The sequence below is a fragment of the Chiloscyllium plagiosum genome, chromosome 19 (genome assembly GCF_004010195.1).
Source record: "Chiloscyllium plagiosum isolate BGI_BamShark_2017 chromosome 19, ASM401019v2, whole genome shotgun sequence".
NCBI classification, from domain to species: domain Eukaryota; kingdom Metazoa; phylum Chordata; class Chondrichthyes; order Orectolobiformes; family Hemiscylliidae; genus Chiloscyllium; species Chiloscyllium plagiosum.
In genome coordinates this window covers 25,385,406-25,404,818 of record NC_057728.1, presented here as the reverse complement: position 1 = coordinate 25,404,818, position 19,413 = coordinate 25,385,406, and the positions used below count along the sequence as shown (strand labels likewise).

General features: G+C 37.4%; 1 protein-coding gene across 5 annotated transcripts in view; it reads right to left on the bottom strand.

The window, feature by feature from the left end:
* LOC122559602 (protein kinase C and casein kinase substrate in neurons protein 2-like) overlaps positions 1 to 19,413 on the bottom strand; it is a 111,780-nt gene that overhangs the window by 44,627 nt on the left and 47,740 nt on the right. For all 5 annotated transcript variants that reach the window (XM_043709371.1, XM_043709370.1, XM_043709368.1 and 2 more), the window contains one exon: positions 1,539 to 1,642. In XM_043709371.1, the coding sequence (XP_043565306.1) occupies positions 1,539 to 1,592 (54 nt within the window). In that variant the 5' untranslated portion in view covers positions 1,593 to 1,642. Of the gene's footprint in view, positions 1 to 1,538; positions 1,643 to 19,413 lie in introns of those variants that run through there.

The following is a 19,413-nucleotide window of genomic DNA, read 5'->3' as shown; positions in this document are numbered from 1 at the left end:
CTCCTGTCCGAAAAGCAACTCTCCACCACCACTCTGTCTCCTGCAATTACGCCAATTATATATTTAATTGGCAAGCTCACCCTGAATCCCATTGAATGACAAACAACCAAAGGAGAAAAATGCTCTCTATACAATAAATGGTTAGGGTCTGGAATGCCTTGCCCGAGTGTGCAGTGGTAATATCCCTATCCCAGGACCAGGAGGCCCAGGTTCAAGTTCCACCTGTTCCAGTGGTGTGTAATAACATCTTTGAACAGGTTGGTTAGAAAAATAGATTAAGAAAGAAAAGTTTTCCAATCATGGTTTTCAAAAGGGAATTGGATAACCCCTGATGCAAAAACAATTTAAAGTGTTATAAGAAAATGGTGGGAGAGTAGAGTCCAGTGGCAGCTCTAAATGATAGTGACAGGGTTTATATACATTTATAGTTCAACATTTTCACTACATACAATTAATCTAAATGAGGAAATTCATGACAAAGAATTTTTTTTAGTTTTAATGAGGTTAATAGCAAGATTGCTCCAACTTTCATAGAGAATTGGAATTTGGGCTTCTTCACTACTGGATTTATTTTAAGTTCTAACAAGAGGGAGCAACAGACACAGATTTCTGATTTGTATTGCCAATTTGTTTCAGCATGTGGGCTCATTTTACACAATCTAAGGGGCCTAACGTGGGCATGGCCTGCACAGAAACATTCGGGTTACATCATATAGCTTATGATGCTATACTGATCATTTTGGCAGTTTGATCAAACACCATAATGCTGTTTATGTAAAGGTGAGAAATACAATGTAATCTTTTTAAAAGTGCATGTATAGTTTCAAATCTACTTAATAAGCTGGGATGAAAATATCAAAGGTTTAAAATTACAATACTAAACTGTTTGATGGTTACCAAAAAAGGAAATAGCCAAAATGGCTATGAGACAGTTTTGGGAACTCAAGAAGCTGCAACTTTCAAATATTGATAAATATTCTTTCCTTGTAAACCTTAGTCTAATCTTGCTATCAATAAATGAAGCAATGTAATTGCACCTTTTTAATAGTATTGATCAACTGTTTTTCTGCACTTCGTGCAATAGCAAAATATTAAGCAGTGTTGTAGATTATTTTGGTAATAAAAGCAATGATCCACAGAAATGGCTCTAGAAAACAATGAAACAGAAAAGGAGTAGATTTTGATTCAGCTGCTTTAAATATATAAATCAACTTTTCAAATGCCTTAATACTAACACAAGTATCATGTACACAGTTATCTATCCTTCAGAAGGCCAAAATAATATTTTCTCTAAAAAGGCATAATCCTCTTGATGTACATGTCTGGTTATGAAATCTTAATCCAGTTCAAAGCTCATAATTAATACTGTTTTACTTGTCCTGTCCCTTTTATTTTCAAGAAGACAGAACCTTGTGCTATAAATTGTAAAATAAATTCACAGGTTCAAAGTTTGCAAAGTTTGCAAAATCAACCAGACTAAATAACATAGAAAAAATGAAAAAAGATGAAATAGGTGGAAGACTACAATGCAATCATACCTCCCAAAAGCTATCACTGGGTGCTTCAACCACAACTGATTCATCATATGACATGGTTGTGTTTAGAGTGCGTTCCAGATCGGACAGTTCACGCTCTTCCAAACCTGAAAAGATTGTGAAAATTAAGTTTTAGTGGAAACATCAGAAAATAACACTAATTAAATACTTTCCTAGCATTTATTTTCTAACAGAGACTATTATTTAAGCAAAGTTGGAACTACTTAGACTATAAAATATAAGAGCAGAATTAGGCAAATTAGCCCATCGAGTCTGCTGCATCAAAAGTAAACAAAAGTGGCAGCATTCTGCTGTAAAAGTATTAGTGGGACTGATTGATTTCCATGTAAGTAGCAAAGCACAAACAGCAACTTATGTGCAGTGAAAGGCAGGAAACGCATAAATTTTTATTGTTCTTCAGGTATTCACTGCAGGTACAAATTGTTATGCATAACTAAATAGATTTCATAAACAATACTGCAAACTGTATTAATACAGTGCAGTACTGACATTCATAGCCAAACACAATAGATGGGAACATTGAAGTTCAGATTATCTTTCTCATTTCCCAATACAGGAATAATAATGGAAACATACATGACTAAGTATTTCCTCAACCAGGCATTGATGATGAAACCAAGAGAAAGTGGAGATCAGGCAAAATGCAGAACTTTGGGAAGTTTGCTCATCCAGAATATAGAAGGGCAGTTGGAAAACAATCAGGCCATCTTCAAAATCATTCTATTTCTCTCAGGTTCAAAAAGCTCCAGGCCCAAGAGACTTCCCATCTTTGCTGCTCCAGCCTGCACTTAAGAGGAGAAATTCTGAACCAAAAATCCCTTGCTGCATAGATGGAGGTTTGTAGTATATTATTATTTGGTAACTTGGTTTGAAAAGTGGCAGAAAATTAAGTTTTTAGGTTTACGTTTGATGAAGCTAACTACTTTTTTTTTAAAACAAAGATCAAAAAGACATTACGAGGAGTGAACTAGATAGGGCTTTTTGAAGAAAGCATAGGACTTGTGTTAAATGGCTCCATCAGGTACCTCAGTCGCTAATTGCTGAAGGTTTACAAAGCTAAGTTTTATGATACAGGAAAATATGGCCGGGGTCACTAGTAGGCTGAATTCAGACTAAGGGAAGTTCTAGTAGTTGACAGAAGTCTCAGGTATTTAATTTGTAGTAATCTCCTGGCTGACAGTTGATAGAAATCTCCAGATTATAAAAAAAAAGGAAAAAAAGTCTTCAGATCATCAAGGATGAAAAATGTCTTATTTTCCTTCAGTAGTCAAAGGAAGGCGAGCTACAGAGTCATTTATATAGGAATTAGGCTTGATACATTATTGAAGCTGAACATTTGTAATAAGGATTTCTGGGGACATATGTAATACATATATATAGCATTTTTAATTTTTTGTGTAATAAGCTTGTTTTCTTTCGTGAAAAGATCTCTGACAGCTTTTGGTGAAACAAGGGGCCAGAACAAGTAATGTTACACATACTCCACAATAGGCATATTTGGAATCCATGCATTGGAATCCTTTGACCTGGAAAAAGTTGAAAATATCTCCACCAAGCACATCTTTGCTTCCCCTCCATTCTCAGCATTCCACTGGGATTATTCCCTTCATGACACACTGGTCCACTCCTCCACCATGCCTAACACATCTTTACTTACTCATTTCTGGCAGCTTTCTATACAAGTGCAGAAGGTCAAACACTTGCCCTTTTCACCACCTCTTTCGTCAAACACACTATGTGAAATCGTGTTTTAATTGTACTTTGTATTATGAGCAGCAAATACAGTAGAGTAGATTGAACACTCTCCAATTCATCAGCAAGGCCAAACACAGACTGCTTTGAAAAACATCTCCACTTTGTCCATGAAATTGATCTTGACCTTCCAGCTGATTATCATTTTCATAGAATCTCAGAAACATAGAAGCCTTTCAATGCGGAAAGAGGGTCTTCAGCCTATTGAGTCTGCACCCTCTGAGAAGCATCCAGACCCAGCATCAACCCGATCTTCGCAACCCCGCATTTACTATGGTTAGTCCACCTAGGCTCCACACCTCTGGACACAGTGGAGCAATTTAGCCTCGCCAATTCACCTAACCTGCACATCTTTGGACTGCGGGAGGAAACCAAAGCACCCAACAGAAACCCATGCAGAGACAGAGGACGAACAAACTCTCCACAGACAGACAGTCACCCAAAGCTGGAATTGAACCAGAGTCTCTACGCGGTAAAGCAGAAGTGTACATTTATTTGACTCGACAGTGAAAGCAAGGAACGTTGTGGATGCACTGACTTCAGCCGGACAACTAAATAGGCACAGATAACAGTTGTTCAGGTTTGTCCTTCAGAGAGGACTTGGTGGAGTCTCCTTTTGTTGGTAATCAGTCGTGTTAAATTATGCTTGGGATGGATAGATTTACACTTAATTTCTAAGTTCTATCAAGGGATGGGCAATGTATTTACTTTAAACTTGCTTCTGTATATTACTAATCTTATTTTTTTCTTACTTTTTTTGCTACTTTATCCTGAGTTGCATGCATTTGTGGTGCGACCTTAGCTAGGAGGAGTTAAGAGGGTGATTAGGATTAGTAGGGTTTTTGGATGTGTAGGTGCCTTCTTTGAATGGGGGTAAATTCCTCCAATCAGTGCCTTAAGCGCTTTTTTGCTTCTGTTTTTGGTCTTCATACTTTTTGCAAGTTTTGTCGATTTGTTGGTTGTAACTGTTTTAGTTTATGTAGTTTTTGTGTTTTGTGGACTTTCTTGTACTGAAGCTTGGCGATTTGCAGTTGAAGTTCTTCCTCTCTGGAGTCTAAATGGTGCTATAGAAGGTTATGGCTAAGAAGGTGTGCCAAGTAGTGTACCTGAAACATTAAGGAGAGTCACTCACTGGTCAATGGAAAAAGGTACTCTCCAGTCTTAAAGGAAGATGGTGGATGTTGCCTTATTGCAAGAAACACCCAGAAGATGCAGAGCATTTGAAACTGCAACAGAATGGGTACGACACACATGGGAGATTTGAAATTCTTAAAGCTTTGATAAATGGGGAAGAATATGTGATCTTAAATATTTATTTTTCCCCGGCTCACCCCCTCAAGTTCTTGACAAACACACTTTCTAAACTGGTTAACCTTGCATCTCAGCATAATATTGCGGAGGGGGATTTTAATTGTCCAATAGATCCTACGGTAGACAGATTGCCCGAAGGTCCCCCGATATCTTCTTCGTGATCCAAGCAATTCAGGGGTGTGTGTTGAACTAGAAATGGCAGATGTTTGGAGGCGCCTTCACTCTACTGGCAGGGATTTTGTGTTTTTCACAAATGTCATACCAGGATTGAACTCCTTTTGACTCCTCAGCGCATTTGAGCTCGGTGGTGTCATGTACAATTGGCAATATCACTATTTCTGATCACAGTCCAGTGTACCTAATGGTCAAGAGTAAGGATACAATGGTAGGCTCAAGGCACTGGCAACTGAATCCCTTCATCCTTAAGGATAGCAAGTTTACCAAATTCTTTTCCACTGAATTTAAGGCTTTTTAAAGAATTAGTTCAGGCTCAGACAGTAATCCGTCCATTCTCAGGGAAACTGCTAAAACAAGGGGGTTATTAAATAACTAGGGGGTTAGTTATTTCCTATTCTGCCAGTAAAAAAAGCAGAAGGGTGAGCAGCAACACTTGCTTGAAACACGTCTGAAGGCAGATGAAAAGGCATACTTTGATAGGCCTTCATTGGCTAAAATTCAGAAGACCACAGTGCTTCAGTCAACACTGAACTCCTGCTCACACAGACAGCTAAGAGGAAGCTTACGTACTTAGCGTATCTTGGGAGGGAAAGAAGTGCTCCCCAAGCCAGTAACTCGATCAGGTAAAATATTGGAAATTTAACCCATCATTCTAAAAGGATTAACATGACATTTCAGAAATGTTACTCCAAACTATACCAATTTTAAAGTTGTGAGGATAGGTAGGCTAGGATGGAGACTTTTTTCAAGAATTTGGACTTCCCGGGAGTGACCCCTGAGCAAGTCTCTCCTGAGCAACAGTCTCTCCTTAATTCCCCCTGTTAGTGCAGGAGGCTGTGAGGCAGCTTCAGAATGGAAAGGAGCCTGGTCCTGACAGACTTCCCAGTATATAAATATACTGTCAGGACCAATTCTTAGTATGTTTCACATAGTCGTGGGCTCCTCCCGCCATCTTTAAGAAAGGTGAACATCTCTCTTATCCTTAAAGGGGGAGGACTGTGCTTCCTAGGGGCTCATCTCACTTCTGAATATCGATTCAAAATCCTATCTAAGACGAGAAACTGTGCTGCCCTCCATCGTTAAAGAGGATCAGATAAAAGGTTGCAGGTCATCAAATAATGTCAGGAGGTTACTAAATATGATCCAAGTATGTCAACAATGATCGGTACAGGGATTTGTGATCTCTCCAGATGTGGAGAAGACATTTGACCAGGTCAAGTGGCCATATCTTTTTTTCATATTTGAAAGCAGTTTGGCATAGGTGAGGTCTTTATCAGGTGGGTAAAGGTTTTGTATAGTGACCCTCTTGCCACGTCCCTCACCAATAATGTGTAGTCAAGCAACTTCAATAAGGTAAAGGGCATGGAAAAATTGAGATTCTTTTAACATGCATTTCATAACAATGTTATTTATTTCAGTACTGTGCACAGGCAAGGACTCAAACATTATCAGAGTGCATTGGGCTGTGATTGTCTTACCTGATTCTTCTGTACGGCTGATAAGTAGGGTAATTGAGATTTACCTACACATTTCATTATTTTGCTGTCTTAGATATTGACCTCGTGTGTAATTTAAGCTCCTATTATTGATGATCTTGAATATATATGTTTCCTTAAACTAGATAAACAAGATTGTAGTAACTAGGAATAATACAGTTTTATATTCCCTCAAGGAACTAATATGTTCTGTTTGGTATGGGTGTAATGCAAAATGTTTGTTGGGTAAATTTAAAGAAGAAAACAAACTTAGAAACAACGTGGTAAAAACAATGACTGCAGATGCTGGAAACCAGATTCTGGATTAGTGGTGCTGGAAGAGCACAGCAGTTCAGGCAGCATCTGAGGAGCAGTAAAATCGACGTTTCGGGCAAAAGCCCTTCATCAGGAATAAAGGCAGAGAGCCTGAAGGGTGGGGAAAGATGAGGCGTTCTTCCTCCAGGCGTCTGGTGGTGAGGGAGCGGCGGTGAAGGAGGCCGAGGACTTCCATGTCCTTGGCAGAGTGGGAGGGGGAGTTGAAATGTTGGGCCACAGGGCGGTGTGGTTGATTGGTGCGGGTGTCCCGGAGATGTTCCCTAAAGCGCTCTTCTAGGCGGCGTCCAGTCTCCCCAATGTAGAGGAGACCGCATCGGGAGCAACGGATACAATAAAATGATATTGGTGGATGTGCAGGTAAAACTTTGATGGATGTGGAAGGCTCCTTTAGAGCCTTGGATGGAGGTGAGGGAGGTGTAGGGGAAAATTTGAAAAAGCTTTTCGATCCCTTGTGGACAATTGGATGTGAGGGAAGTAATAGAGGCAGGTGCTCTTGATAAAGAAGTCTATGAGCTCTTTGAACTTATTGGTGGCGACAATTAAGACGGGGGCTTAAAAAGACAATATGCAGTGAAGTTAGTTAGTCATATTTGTATTCCCAAGAGAGAGTTTTGAAAAGTGAGCAGTTTTAGGAGACGAGAGCACAATCCAATAGTGCATTATCTGATTTGGTGAAAGACTAAACCAGTTGATCACCATACCCTTTCAAATTTACATTCATTGGACTAAAGGATTGTACCAACAGCAATGACCATGGTGAGAAAGAATAGGGATTTCATTGGAGATTAAAACAAATGGTAAAAGTGGTTGCACAGGTGAGCCAATCAAAACGTGCAGAAGTATGAATGGAGGGCCAAAGGTTTAGGCAGTAGAGATTTCAAAAGAATAGGTCTTATATTCACTACAATTCAGCTGTCCTCAAATATTAGCCTCAATTTAGTGTTAGCACTCTTGCCTCCGAGTTAAGTCATAGAATCAAGTCCCACCCCAATCTTTAGTATCGCAGGAGTACTACATTGCTGGAGATTCATAGAATCATTACAACGCAGAGGCCATTCAGCCCATCGTATCTGCGCCAAGCCTCCAAAGAGTATCCCACCCTATCCCTGAAAATCCACATTTATTAGAGTTAACCCATCCATCCTGCACATTATGGGTAAATTTAGCATGGTCAATCCACCTAACCTGCACATCTTTGGACTGTGGGTGGGAACTGGAGCCCGCAGGAAACCCACGCAGACACAGGGAGAATGTGCAAACTCCACGAAGACAGTCGCCTAAGGATGGAATTGAACCCATGTCCCCAGCGATGTGAGGCAGCAGTGCTAACCACTGAGCCAGCATGCCATCCTATGAGCAAGAGATTTTGGAGAGGAAGAGATTTAGTCAGGGATAAAAAGGCAGCGAATTTAGCACAGAATAAGCCAACAGCGAAGAGCATTAAGGAATTGAGATAGAGACTGAAGTAATCTGAAACACATTTGAAATATAGTGCTGCACTTCACACTTGGCTCTAAATTATATGATATTTAAAAGGAAATTAAGATTTCACATTTTAAATCTAATCAATATAAATTTATACAGATTCTATAAAAATAATTCACATTACATATAATGCCTTTCAGGCTCTCAATGTGCAAATGAAGCACTTTTTCTAGTGCTTCTACTGTGGCAATGCTTGCACACAGCAAGATCCTGCCAACACCAATTGGATAAAATCTAGATATTTTACAGGCGCTCACTGAAGGATAAATGTTGGTCAGGATGCTAGACGCTTTCCAAGTTCCTCAAACATGCTATGAAATTTTTGTTTTTAACATCTATGCGAACTGTTTAGAGGTTTAATTTGCTATTCTTACCAGGTTTAAATTGTCAGTTGAAGAATAACACCTCGAATAACGCAGAATCCCCCCCCCATACTAGATTGAAGATTTTGTACTTAAGTCTCTGGATGAGCCCAAATTAATCTACAATTTTGATGCAGATTCAAGAGTGCTAACATGGGGGCCGGGCTGATATCTGAGTCACTAGTTGAGGTCAGAATAGAGTATTTTCTTTCATTTTAATCTGGATAAATTACTTTGTAAATAAAAGTACGACAACATCACACTGAATAATACAATTATGTACGTAATATATTAAACCAATGCATTCCAAAACATAACTTCCGTTACACTCAAATTTTGGGCAATAAAACAAGCAGAATATACAGGTTTAAGCAATTAAATCAAGACACAATTTAGAGGATCTTGTGCATTCATCAGTAGTGCATCATTAGTTATAATAAATCAGCTGAAAGGGTTACTTATCTGTCTTAAGGATAGTGAGTTGCAATGAGGTCAAAGCAGGAGTCAAACTCAAACACTTCAGCATTCTCAGGCTACTAAACTGTGACACTGTATGTGCAGTATGTCAGTTATTTTTCATTAAATCCTAGACCCTTCTGGAACCACAGAATCCCTCCAATGCAGAAGGCGGCCATGTGGCCCATTAACTGGTTGGAATCATGGCTGGCACAAGATGAAGGATGAGGAGTTCAGTCATCTCCAAGATACATCTCTAGAAGCTCCATAAATGATGTCGAAGGCTCAACCTGGAAATATATCACTATCCTTCAGTGTCACTAGGTTGAACTCATGGAACTCCCTCCCTAAACGTACAGTGGGGTTTGTACAGCAGATGAACCCACTAAAGTACAAGGCGGCAGCTCACCACCACCACCATCTCAAGAGCATCTAGGGATAGCCAATAAATACTGGCCTAGCCAGTAAAATCTATATGCTATGAATAAATAAAACTATTTGAATCAAACAGCAAAGAACATAATATACATTTTATAAAATGCAGCTTCGACCTCAACTGGCTTCCAATTCTGGATTCTACACCTTTGGAAGAATGGGAAAACTTGATAGAGGGTGCAGGAAGGTTTATGAATGCAGTTTAAAAACACAAAGGACTTCAGCTACATAGATTGCAAAAGCTGGGGTTCTCTCCTTTGAAACAGTTAGGAGACTTTGTCTCGTTTACAATAGTAACTCCTTACTTGGAGTAATGAATCCGCTATGTCTCTCAATGCATTTCCCTCAACTTCTGCCAGAGGGAGCTAGACTCCAAGTTATATATCTTGGGCCTGTAGGCTTCAACTAGTCCTCGACCCAAAAGAAACAAAGCTAGTTAAGGGTGTTGCCCACAATCATCTAAAATACATTGCTGGATTTTTTTTTTATACACTTTCCCAGATATGCCATGAGTCCAGGTGAAACACAAAAAAAATTCCCTCAGCAAAGGGACCAGGAGTTGAGTTTGTTGCGCATTTGATACAGAAGATCATGTGACAATTTAATTTTCAAGAAAACACATTTATTTCCCAGTTCTAAGAATAATTCTTTAAAAAAATTCTGGGAAATTGAAAGGACAACGTAAATACAATGGGAAGACCTTCTCACCTAATCTAGGATGATGAGGAGAGATGGTCTGTTATTGATAGAATGGCCTGTCTTTGCCACCTTTTAATTATGAAACACAAAAAATTTAAGTACCTCAAATTAAATTATTCGATTAATTAGGGGAAAGATTGGTCACCTGCACTTCAGACTTGGGCCAGAAAGCCTGAGTTCCATGTTCACCTGCTCCAGAGGTATGTTATAACATGTCTGAACAGGTTGATTAAAATATATTCATTTCAGACTCCCTCTGAACCTAATGGGAGCGTTGCAATTTTGATTATACAAGTTGTATAAATTGTAAAGCCAAATAATATCCTAAAAAAAAAGTTATTTGAAAAAAATTCAAATTTTAACCTCTACTTAATACAAATACAATACTTCAAAAGAAAAATATTCAAACATCAAAGCGATATTATGTTGATTCCCAAGGGCAACGCTCCCATTAGGTTCAGAGGGAGTCTGAAATGAATATATTTTAATCAACCTGTTCAGACATGTTATAACATACCTCTGGAGCAGGTGAACATGGAACTCAGGCTTTCTGGCCCAAGTCTGAAGTGCAGGTGACCAATCTTTCCCCTAATTAATCGAATAATTTAATTTGAGGTACTTAAATTTTTTGTGTTTCATAATTAAAAGGTGGCAAAGACAGGCCATTCTATCAATAACAGACCATCTCTCATCATCATCCTAGATTAGGTGAGAAGGTCTTCCCATTGTAATTACGTTGTCCTTTCAATTTCCCAGAATTTTTTTAAAGAATTATTCTTAGAACTGGGAAACAGTAATGCTGGTTAATCTGTTTAATCAAGATATTGTGTACAATAATGCTAGGACTTGGTACACTACATTCTTTTTCCAGATTATCATTTTACTTATCTGAACCAGCATTACACACTAGTGCTAATTATCATCACAAAAATCCATAGCAGAGTGGGCTTTTAGTTGTGTCAGCCATTTCACATTATTGTAAAGGAAGTTGACCATGCCCTGCTTGCTTCAGGTTTTACTGAACAGTGACTTTTCAATTTGTAACTATCCTCTATAGTTTTGCCCTTATTCCTTCAAGGTTTGAGAGAAATAGCCAAAATTGAGGGTCCTTGACAATGTAGTTCAAGAAAAACTATTCTTATGTGCAGAAGGGCTACTCATTGGGTACCAAATAAAGATTGGTAAAAGAACCAACAATGACATAAGGAAATACTTTTCTATTCAGAAAGTGTTTAGGATCTGGAACACAGACCCGACAGTGTGGTAGATGCCAATCAAATGGAGCTTTGGAGGGAATTGTCCAAGCACAAATAACAAAATAATCGCAGGGCTATGGGGAAAGGGCAGTGGAATGAAATTAGCAACGTTATTCTTGCTAAGAACTAACAGATAATGTTGAGCCAAAGGTCTTCCTTCCTTTCATTTATAATTCTACGTATGTGGAAAGTATGAAAGGAATTGAATCATAACAGCACATTTCACATGTAAGACAATTAATTATTCCCAAAACACCGTCACGGTTTGTACAGGCTGAAGTGGCAAGCAACTTGTATACACAGTCTCACAAACAAGAATGATCTAAACAATCAGTTAACCTGTTTTGTTGAAGGATGAATTAAACTGTCGGATTATCCTCTGCTTTCTGCTTCAATTTAGAGTCATATAGAGTTATAGAGATGTACAGCATGGAAACAGACACTTCGGTCCAACCCGTCCATGCCGACCAAATATACCAACCCAATCTAGTCCCATCTGCCAGCACCCGGCCCATATCCCTCCAAACCCTTCCTATTCATATACTCATCCAAATGCCTCTTAAAATGCCACTTCCTCTGGCAGCTCATTCCATACACGTACCACCCTCTGCGTAAAAACGTTGCCCCTTAGGTCTCTTTTATATCTTTCCCCTCTCACCCTAAACCTATGCCCTTCAGTTCTGGACTCCCCGACCCCAGAAAAAAGACTTTGTATATTTACCCTATCCATGCCCCTCATAATTTTGCAAACCTCTATAAGGTTACCCCTAAGCCTCCGATGCTCCAGGGAAAACAGCCCTAGCCTGTTCAACCTCTCCCTGTACCTCAGATCCTCCAACCCTGGCAACATCCTTGTACATCTTTTCTGAACCTTTTCAAGTTTCACAACATCTTTCCGATAGGAAGGAGACCAGAATCTCACAGGTCTTCAGGTTAAAGTCTCATCCAAAGGTCAAGATTAGTTAAATGTAAGAAATTGTAAAATAGTAGGTGATAAAGTTGAAATATTTAGAAGGAGAATTGAATGACGTGAGTGATAAATTAACTGATAAAGGGTAGTATGAGTTATGATGAGCTTTAGTGGATTTTTTTAATGAAACTGATACTAACAATTGGCCACATTTTTATTGGAGAAATGAAGCCAAGAGGAAGACTAGATAGACTTTCAACATAATTCAAGGTATAGAAGAGATGAAATAAACCAACCATTTTTTTGGACAAGAAGCACAAATACAGCCCACAAATGTTAACTTCATACACCATTAGCTAAACTACAGATTAAAACAGTTCTTTCTTCCTCCTTCCCAGATCACCTGTAACCTGCTAAATATTTGCTCAGAGATACTACGCATGGGAAGTGATATTAAATAATTGATTTGCCCCTCATTTGTGGAGTAAATTTCAGGGTTCCTTGAAGTCGCATATCAACAAGTGATATATGTGGGTAGGAAGCTTTTGAAGTAGTAAATATATAATGCGTCCAGTTGTCATGTCCGGCAGAGAGATATTTTCTAACAACAAAAAAAGAAAAACACTCAAGATGCTGGAAATCTGAAATAAAAACAAAATACTAGAAAAACTCACAGTAAGACTGACAAGGATCAGATGGAAGAGCAGCAAAAGAAAATTCAATGATTACAGATCAAATATTTTGACTCAAGCAAAGCTTATGAATGCCACTCTGCTCAATTACCTGTTGATGCTTTCCATAATTTTATTTTATCATACAACCATAAACTATTCAATTATTAATATGTTAAAAAGTCAATGACAATTGGATCTTTAAAATGCAGTCCTTGTAACATGTGAAGGATATATTGACGATCCCCTGAACTCTCCCACACACACAAGTCTATGGGGTGAATTTGCATTGGTAGATATATTCTATTTTGTTCAAAAAACACAATCTGTAGGCAATGTGACATTTTATAAATTCCTACTTTGGAAACAGAACCAGTCTGATTCAAAGTTGGGATACAGGCAGACTCTAACCTCACACCTTTAATGCATTGTCTGAACTGAGATGTCACTTTTTTATGCTAATAAAATCTTAAATTGTCACTGGACTAAGACTTGAAACAAGGTCTGGGATTTGCATATTTAATCAACAGAAACCTGCATCTCCCTAGGTGATTAAAGAGTGATCTGCAATCTCAGTTTGTCTCATACATTGCATTAGTTGTATGACACTTTGGTCTTTTACTATAAATTCTGTATTCTATGATCCTGCACCACTAGATACCTGACGAAGGAGCAGCACTCCGAAAGCTTGTACTTACAAATAAACCTGTTGGACCATAAACTAATGTCATTAGATTTTTAACTTTTGTTCTGTTCATACCCTGTCATTACATGAGCACATCATTAAACTTTTCTCATACCAAAATAATATGTGGAGGTTTCCTTCAAAAAATAAATTGCATTATTTGTTGGATATGATAGTATTCCATTTATCAGCAATAGCAGATTTTCCAGACGAGCAGTTAACAGAGTTAACACTTACACCAATGTGAACTATAAGAATGGAGTTAAGTGTTAAAGATAAGCCAAGGCAATTCTTGAGACATTGCATAAAGCCAATAATTTCAGAACCTTCTTTGCAAGAATATTTCAGTTCCTAAAGGTACCATTTACTGAAGAATACTCAGGACACTCTTCTCCTTTGTTTGCAGTCAGGACAATTGTAGGGAAATTACCATGCGGGGAAATGACTGTGATGAAAATACCATGACCTTTGCCTTGAAAAACTTGCTGAAATTGTGCCCCTTTAGAAAGTAATGACAACAGAAACCTGCTCAAATAAAGCTTATAGAGTTAATAGGGTTCAGATTTATATTCCTCTTGTTTCTGGCCTCACACCAGCAATGACTAAGGAATACCAGCTCATTAGTATGCTGCATTACCAAAAATGGAAATAGTACCTTACTGCACTTCAGCAGACAGTTGACTTAAAAACATAATTCATGAGCAAAATCGAATACATTTACTGTGGTCCATTTGTATATTATGATTGCAAGCTTGCTAACCTAGGAAATTATCAAACATCTGTAAGAATTACATTTCTTTCTGTTCATTAAATGTCATCAAAACCAATATATGGTGATGAAAATTACTGAAGCTTAGATATTTTATGCTGGACTTTGTTTTGCTATTTAAAAAGTTTTGCCAGCAGAGAAGGAAACAAAAAGTCATTCTTATAAACAGCAATTGCATTTAGAACTTCATGCTCAATATTTTCAACACAAGTTACTCAAAAAGAAAGAGGATAAAAAAGGAATAAGGGATTACTTTGCAGAATGTTAGAGTACAAATATTAGAGGGGGAGCAATTACATTCTCAGCTTCCTTTGGCAATCTTTCTGCACAGATGCCCATCTCCCCACCCCTAGCCACATGCTCTGCAGTGACACTAACTTTCCAAATGAAAAGTTCTTCATAAATCAAATGGAAGGACAGCTTACAGAACAATGTGTGGCTTTTTCCTTTTATTTCCCAACATTGGGAGGGGAAAATATGGTCTCAGCATATTTTTTTTAATCTTTATGTAAAAATACAATCTTGTGCGTGAAGACATATCTTTGTGTTCATTAGGAAGATATGTTATTTCTCCTCAAGGTCATTCTGTGTTATATATCTTAAGACATGCCAAAACTTTTTTAAAAATCTACTCACTACTAATATTGCAAAATAGATAACAGATAATACAAGATAATAGATAAATAATATTTCACATACCATAAGCATGATTATTGCAGACTGCTCTGGAAATTTCACAACAATAGTCTGTTTCAATCCCAACCTTAATATTTTCACTTCAGCCACAGAAGCTTCTCTCAGAGATTACTAATTTAGTACTGAATAAGGAGCAACTTTTAGTTCAAACAGACTCAGAAGAAATTGGATTCAGAGATTACAAAATGCACAAAACGTTTCATTCGAAATACAATATCACCATTTTGAGTTTGATCACAAAGCTTTAATTAATTTTGGACTATAGTCAAATGCCAAATATTCTGAAATATTAGCTGTGAATTAGCAAATGAGTGATGGATTCAAAATAAAAGTGCAAACTACTATACTTGGCCTGAATTGCAACTGCATACTGTTTAAAATTTTAAAGAATAGAAACTTTAAAAAGAGCCACCTTGGTGCATGAGGAGGGCTGGGAGGGGAATTAAGTGTGTCTGAGAAGCAAAGAGACTTCAGGCATTTTAGGAAAGATCGGATTGGAAGGGCTTTTCTCACCGAGCCAAGATGTGTCTTGGTGCTTATTTGGAAGTTCTGGCAATGAGGCATTCTTCTAAATACATGTTTCACTGACATAACACTTTCCACTGGAGAAATTTACATTAACTAGGAATTAATTTCCATCATTACTTTGAAGATGGCAACTGACAAGCAACATTTCTTCAGATCAATGCACAAAAACAAAGGCAGCTAAGTAATTCAGGCAAAAAAAGACCCTGATTTGTTTATTTAAGATAGTTTACAATACATTGAACACCTTAAGTAAAAGTGATATTTGGGCCTGTTAAACCCAATATATTGCAGCTACCCATCTTAGACTGAAAGCTGCCATTCTGATTCTACCAGGTAAATCCCATTTTTATATTGTTTGGCCCCAACTTGGCTGGAACAGTCTTGTTTCGGAAACAAATCTGTAAAAGTCTGAATACATATCAGCTGAGCTACTTCCCTGAAAGTTAAAAACTGAAATGTGTACAGAGAACAGGGAGCAGATCATTTCTAAACTAATTGACTCACTGAGCATGTCTAAAATCAAGTTTAACAATGCAATGGATTTACACTGTGACAATGAAGCAGTCTGGACTTAGAAACAAAAAAAAAATTACTTAATACTAAGCTCTGCAGTCTAAAATGTTACCAGAATACATCTCCATATTTTTTGCTTCAAACTACTGTTTTTCAAGACACCGGTGAAACAACATTGGGTATTAATAATTTGACTACTGGCAAAAGCCTTTGCTCAATTATTTGCAGGTAAATCTGACTAGCACATCAATAGTCCAGCTAATGCCAGAGTTGTAAACAATCTAATTCAGCCTAAAACACCACTGACGGGGTTGGGAGGTAAGAAAGATGTAACTTGCAGCTTATGTGCCAAATAACTAAAATAAGATTAGCTGGTGGCAAAGTGCAGAGAATCAAAATTCCAATTTGGAATTATGGATATTGTATAGGATTACACTGTGTAAAGATAAAGGTGCCATAGTCTTACTAGGCTACTTGTTCATGTAAAGAATGAGGAGAGAGGTTGAGAAGGAAAGGCCTTCATGATAACCAACCAATGCAGAGCATGAACTCATACTGTTAGCATCAGTCTGCATCTCAAACCAGCTCTCCTGCCAATGTAGTCCCATTCTCTCCCTCTCCATATATCTGAAATTTTTTAAAGGAAGGAATGATAATCAGACTGAAGTACTGCAAATTTGAACAGCACAAGTAGCAAAAAGGTCATGAAAATTACAATAGTTGAATTCAATGTCCACCAAATTAAAATAAAAAGGAGATATTGGATTAAAAGAAGGAATAAAAGCAGGGATTTAGCTTTTAAAGACTTTATTTCATTTCATTTGTATTTATCAGTTTTATCAATGAGTTGATTTGCTTTTGCGGCCCATACATCATACCACATTTATTCTGAATAACATGTGGCAGAAAATCTTTATACTATACAGGTTAAAAAGGTCCCTACTGAAAGATATTGCCATAATGACTAAAGATAATACAAACTGCAAAATAATCTTATTTGAAAGCTCAATGTAGAAAACAGACAGACATATACAGACCTACAAAAGGTTGCTAAAAAAAAGAGAAGCCAATTCATAAAGTTGTTCACAAATTATTTAATAGAAGTTTATCATGCATGGTGTCAGAATTTCTGAAACATTCTTAGATTCTATTTTGTACTGGAATTTCCTGCAATTTGCTTCAAGGAACGGATAGATTGTTGTTTCACTCGAAAGCTAATGTTTAAATTTAAAAGTGCTGTTTGAAACTAAAATATGTACAAACTAAAATACTATCATTTTATAATTTTGATTGAGTTACAAGAGAGGAGATTAACAAGAGTTACCTTGTGCATGATTGCACCCCAAACAAAAAAATGCTGATTATGGCATTTGCCTCAACTGTTGAATCTCAAATGGGTTTTACAAACTGTTACAGTGACCCAAGACTTTTAAATTAAAACATTACACAATCAACTAAGTCTAAAGCATTTATACCAGTTCTGATTGTGATTATAAGTTGGGAAGCTCTTCACTTCATTAGCCCTGATGATAACATCCAATAAACTGAGATGGTGAATGCTACCTTTTAAAAATCCTTTATAATCTCAAAAAGATAGTCTTTCAACTTTTTCCACTGACAGAAAGGAAAGAATATTGTGTATACCTACTGTCATAAAAATTTTCCTCAATAAATATTAATTTAATATTTCATTAGTTGGATTCACATTTCAGACTTTTAAAAAAGTATCTTCCTGAAACAAGAGAACCACCAAGTCATATCAAGATGGCTCTCAATTTGCATCGCTGTAAACCACATTCCATTGCATGCAGGCAAAGGATCGACAAAAACCACCAGAATCAACATATCCAGGGAAAGAGAACTCCTTTCCTACATTTCACAAATAGAAATTCCAAGTATACAAAAGGACAATCATCTGAGGTCATGAAAACAATGGCTACTGAGACATGCAGATGTGGGCTAAATTAAATCTTTTGAAATATACAAGGGAATTTTAAACCTCTGACAACTGTGCGAGAGAAGTCATGTGACCAACCAAGCTGTACATGTGAACTTGGACATTGGCTGAAAGAGAAGCAAACAGGAGTGAAGAAAAGTTTTCTCCTTCCCCCAATACTCTACCCCTCACGCTCCCTCCCTCCCTCCATATCAAATTTACCACCCAAGTTTGGAGTCTATTGAGTCTTGACCTGTTTTACATCTCTGCATGCAGATTAGAGAATTCTACTGGAAAAGCTTCTGTTCTACCACTCGACATCAGGCACACACACAAAGTAGTACAGTTAAATTATCACACAAAACATTTTCAATGTTATTTCCAGGTAGGTCAAACTACAGATCATTTTACATAGTTACAGAACTTGGATTTCAAAACACCTTCAGGGATTGTCAATCAGTTCTATTTACACATCATCTTTAGCATGTCATTAAAAATGATGTATGAATTAACTCTTAGAAAAACCTCCATTACTTGTCAATAACACATTAAGAACATTTCTTTATTCTAAGCACAATCAGAAAGTTAAGGGAAGTCGTTTGCAATGTGGTAAAGCTATTAAAATGAAGCATGATTACCCAAAATATTTTTGGAAACATTAGAGTAAGAATAAAAAGGGGTTTTCTCAGTTTTTACAAAAGAAATGTGGATCACCCTTAAAAAGGGTGATGGGTTACTAATTACCTCCTTGTGAAAATTCACAGTTGACCTAAGTTTTCCAAACAACACACAAATGAGATGTTATAAAACATGTAGATACTTTTAAATCAATCTGTTCAGATATGTAATGACACATACCTGGGGTCTTCTGATAAAGAGGAAAGGACCTATGACTGAACCATAAAAGCAGGTACCCTGGAACACTGTTTGTGAAAGGCATTATACTCTTTCATTTTTATTCTAAATGGCCGGCTGAGACAAATAATCTGTCTTGTTCAATCTGGAGTGCAGAAATACCGCATAAATTAAGACACATTTGCAACGTGAACCAGAATGATTTTTTTTAAACTTTGCTATATTCATGCTAGCAAGGCTAGTATTTATTGCCTATCCCAAACTTCCAGTGAACTGTGGTTTGCTATGCCTTTTCATGGGTAGTTAAGAGTCAACGACAGTGTCTTTGATCTAGTGTTAGATAAAGACCATAGATTTTTTTTTATAATAAATTTATGATAGCTGTCATGACTATCATCATCTTCAATATTGGTGACAAGATGAATCACTGATTCAGCTTAATTCAATCTACCTAGCCATTTACAAAATTACACTCAAGCTATACTAGATAACGAAAGCAGAAAGTGAGGACTGCAGATGCTGGAGATCAGAGCTGAAAATGTGTTGCTTG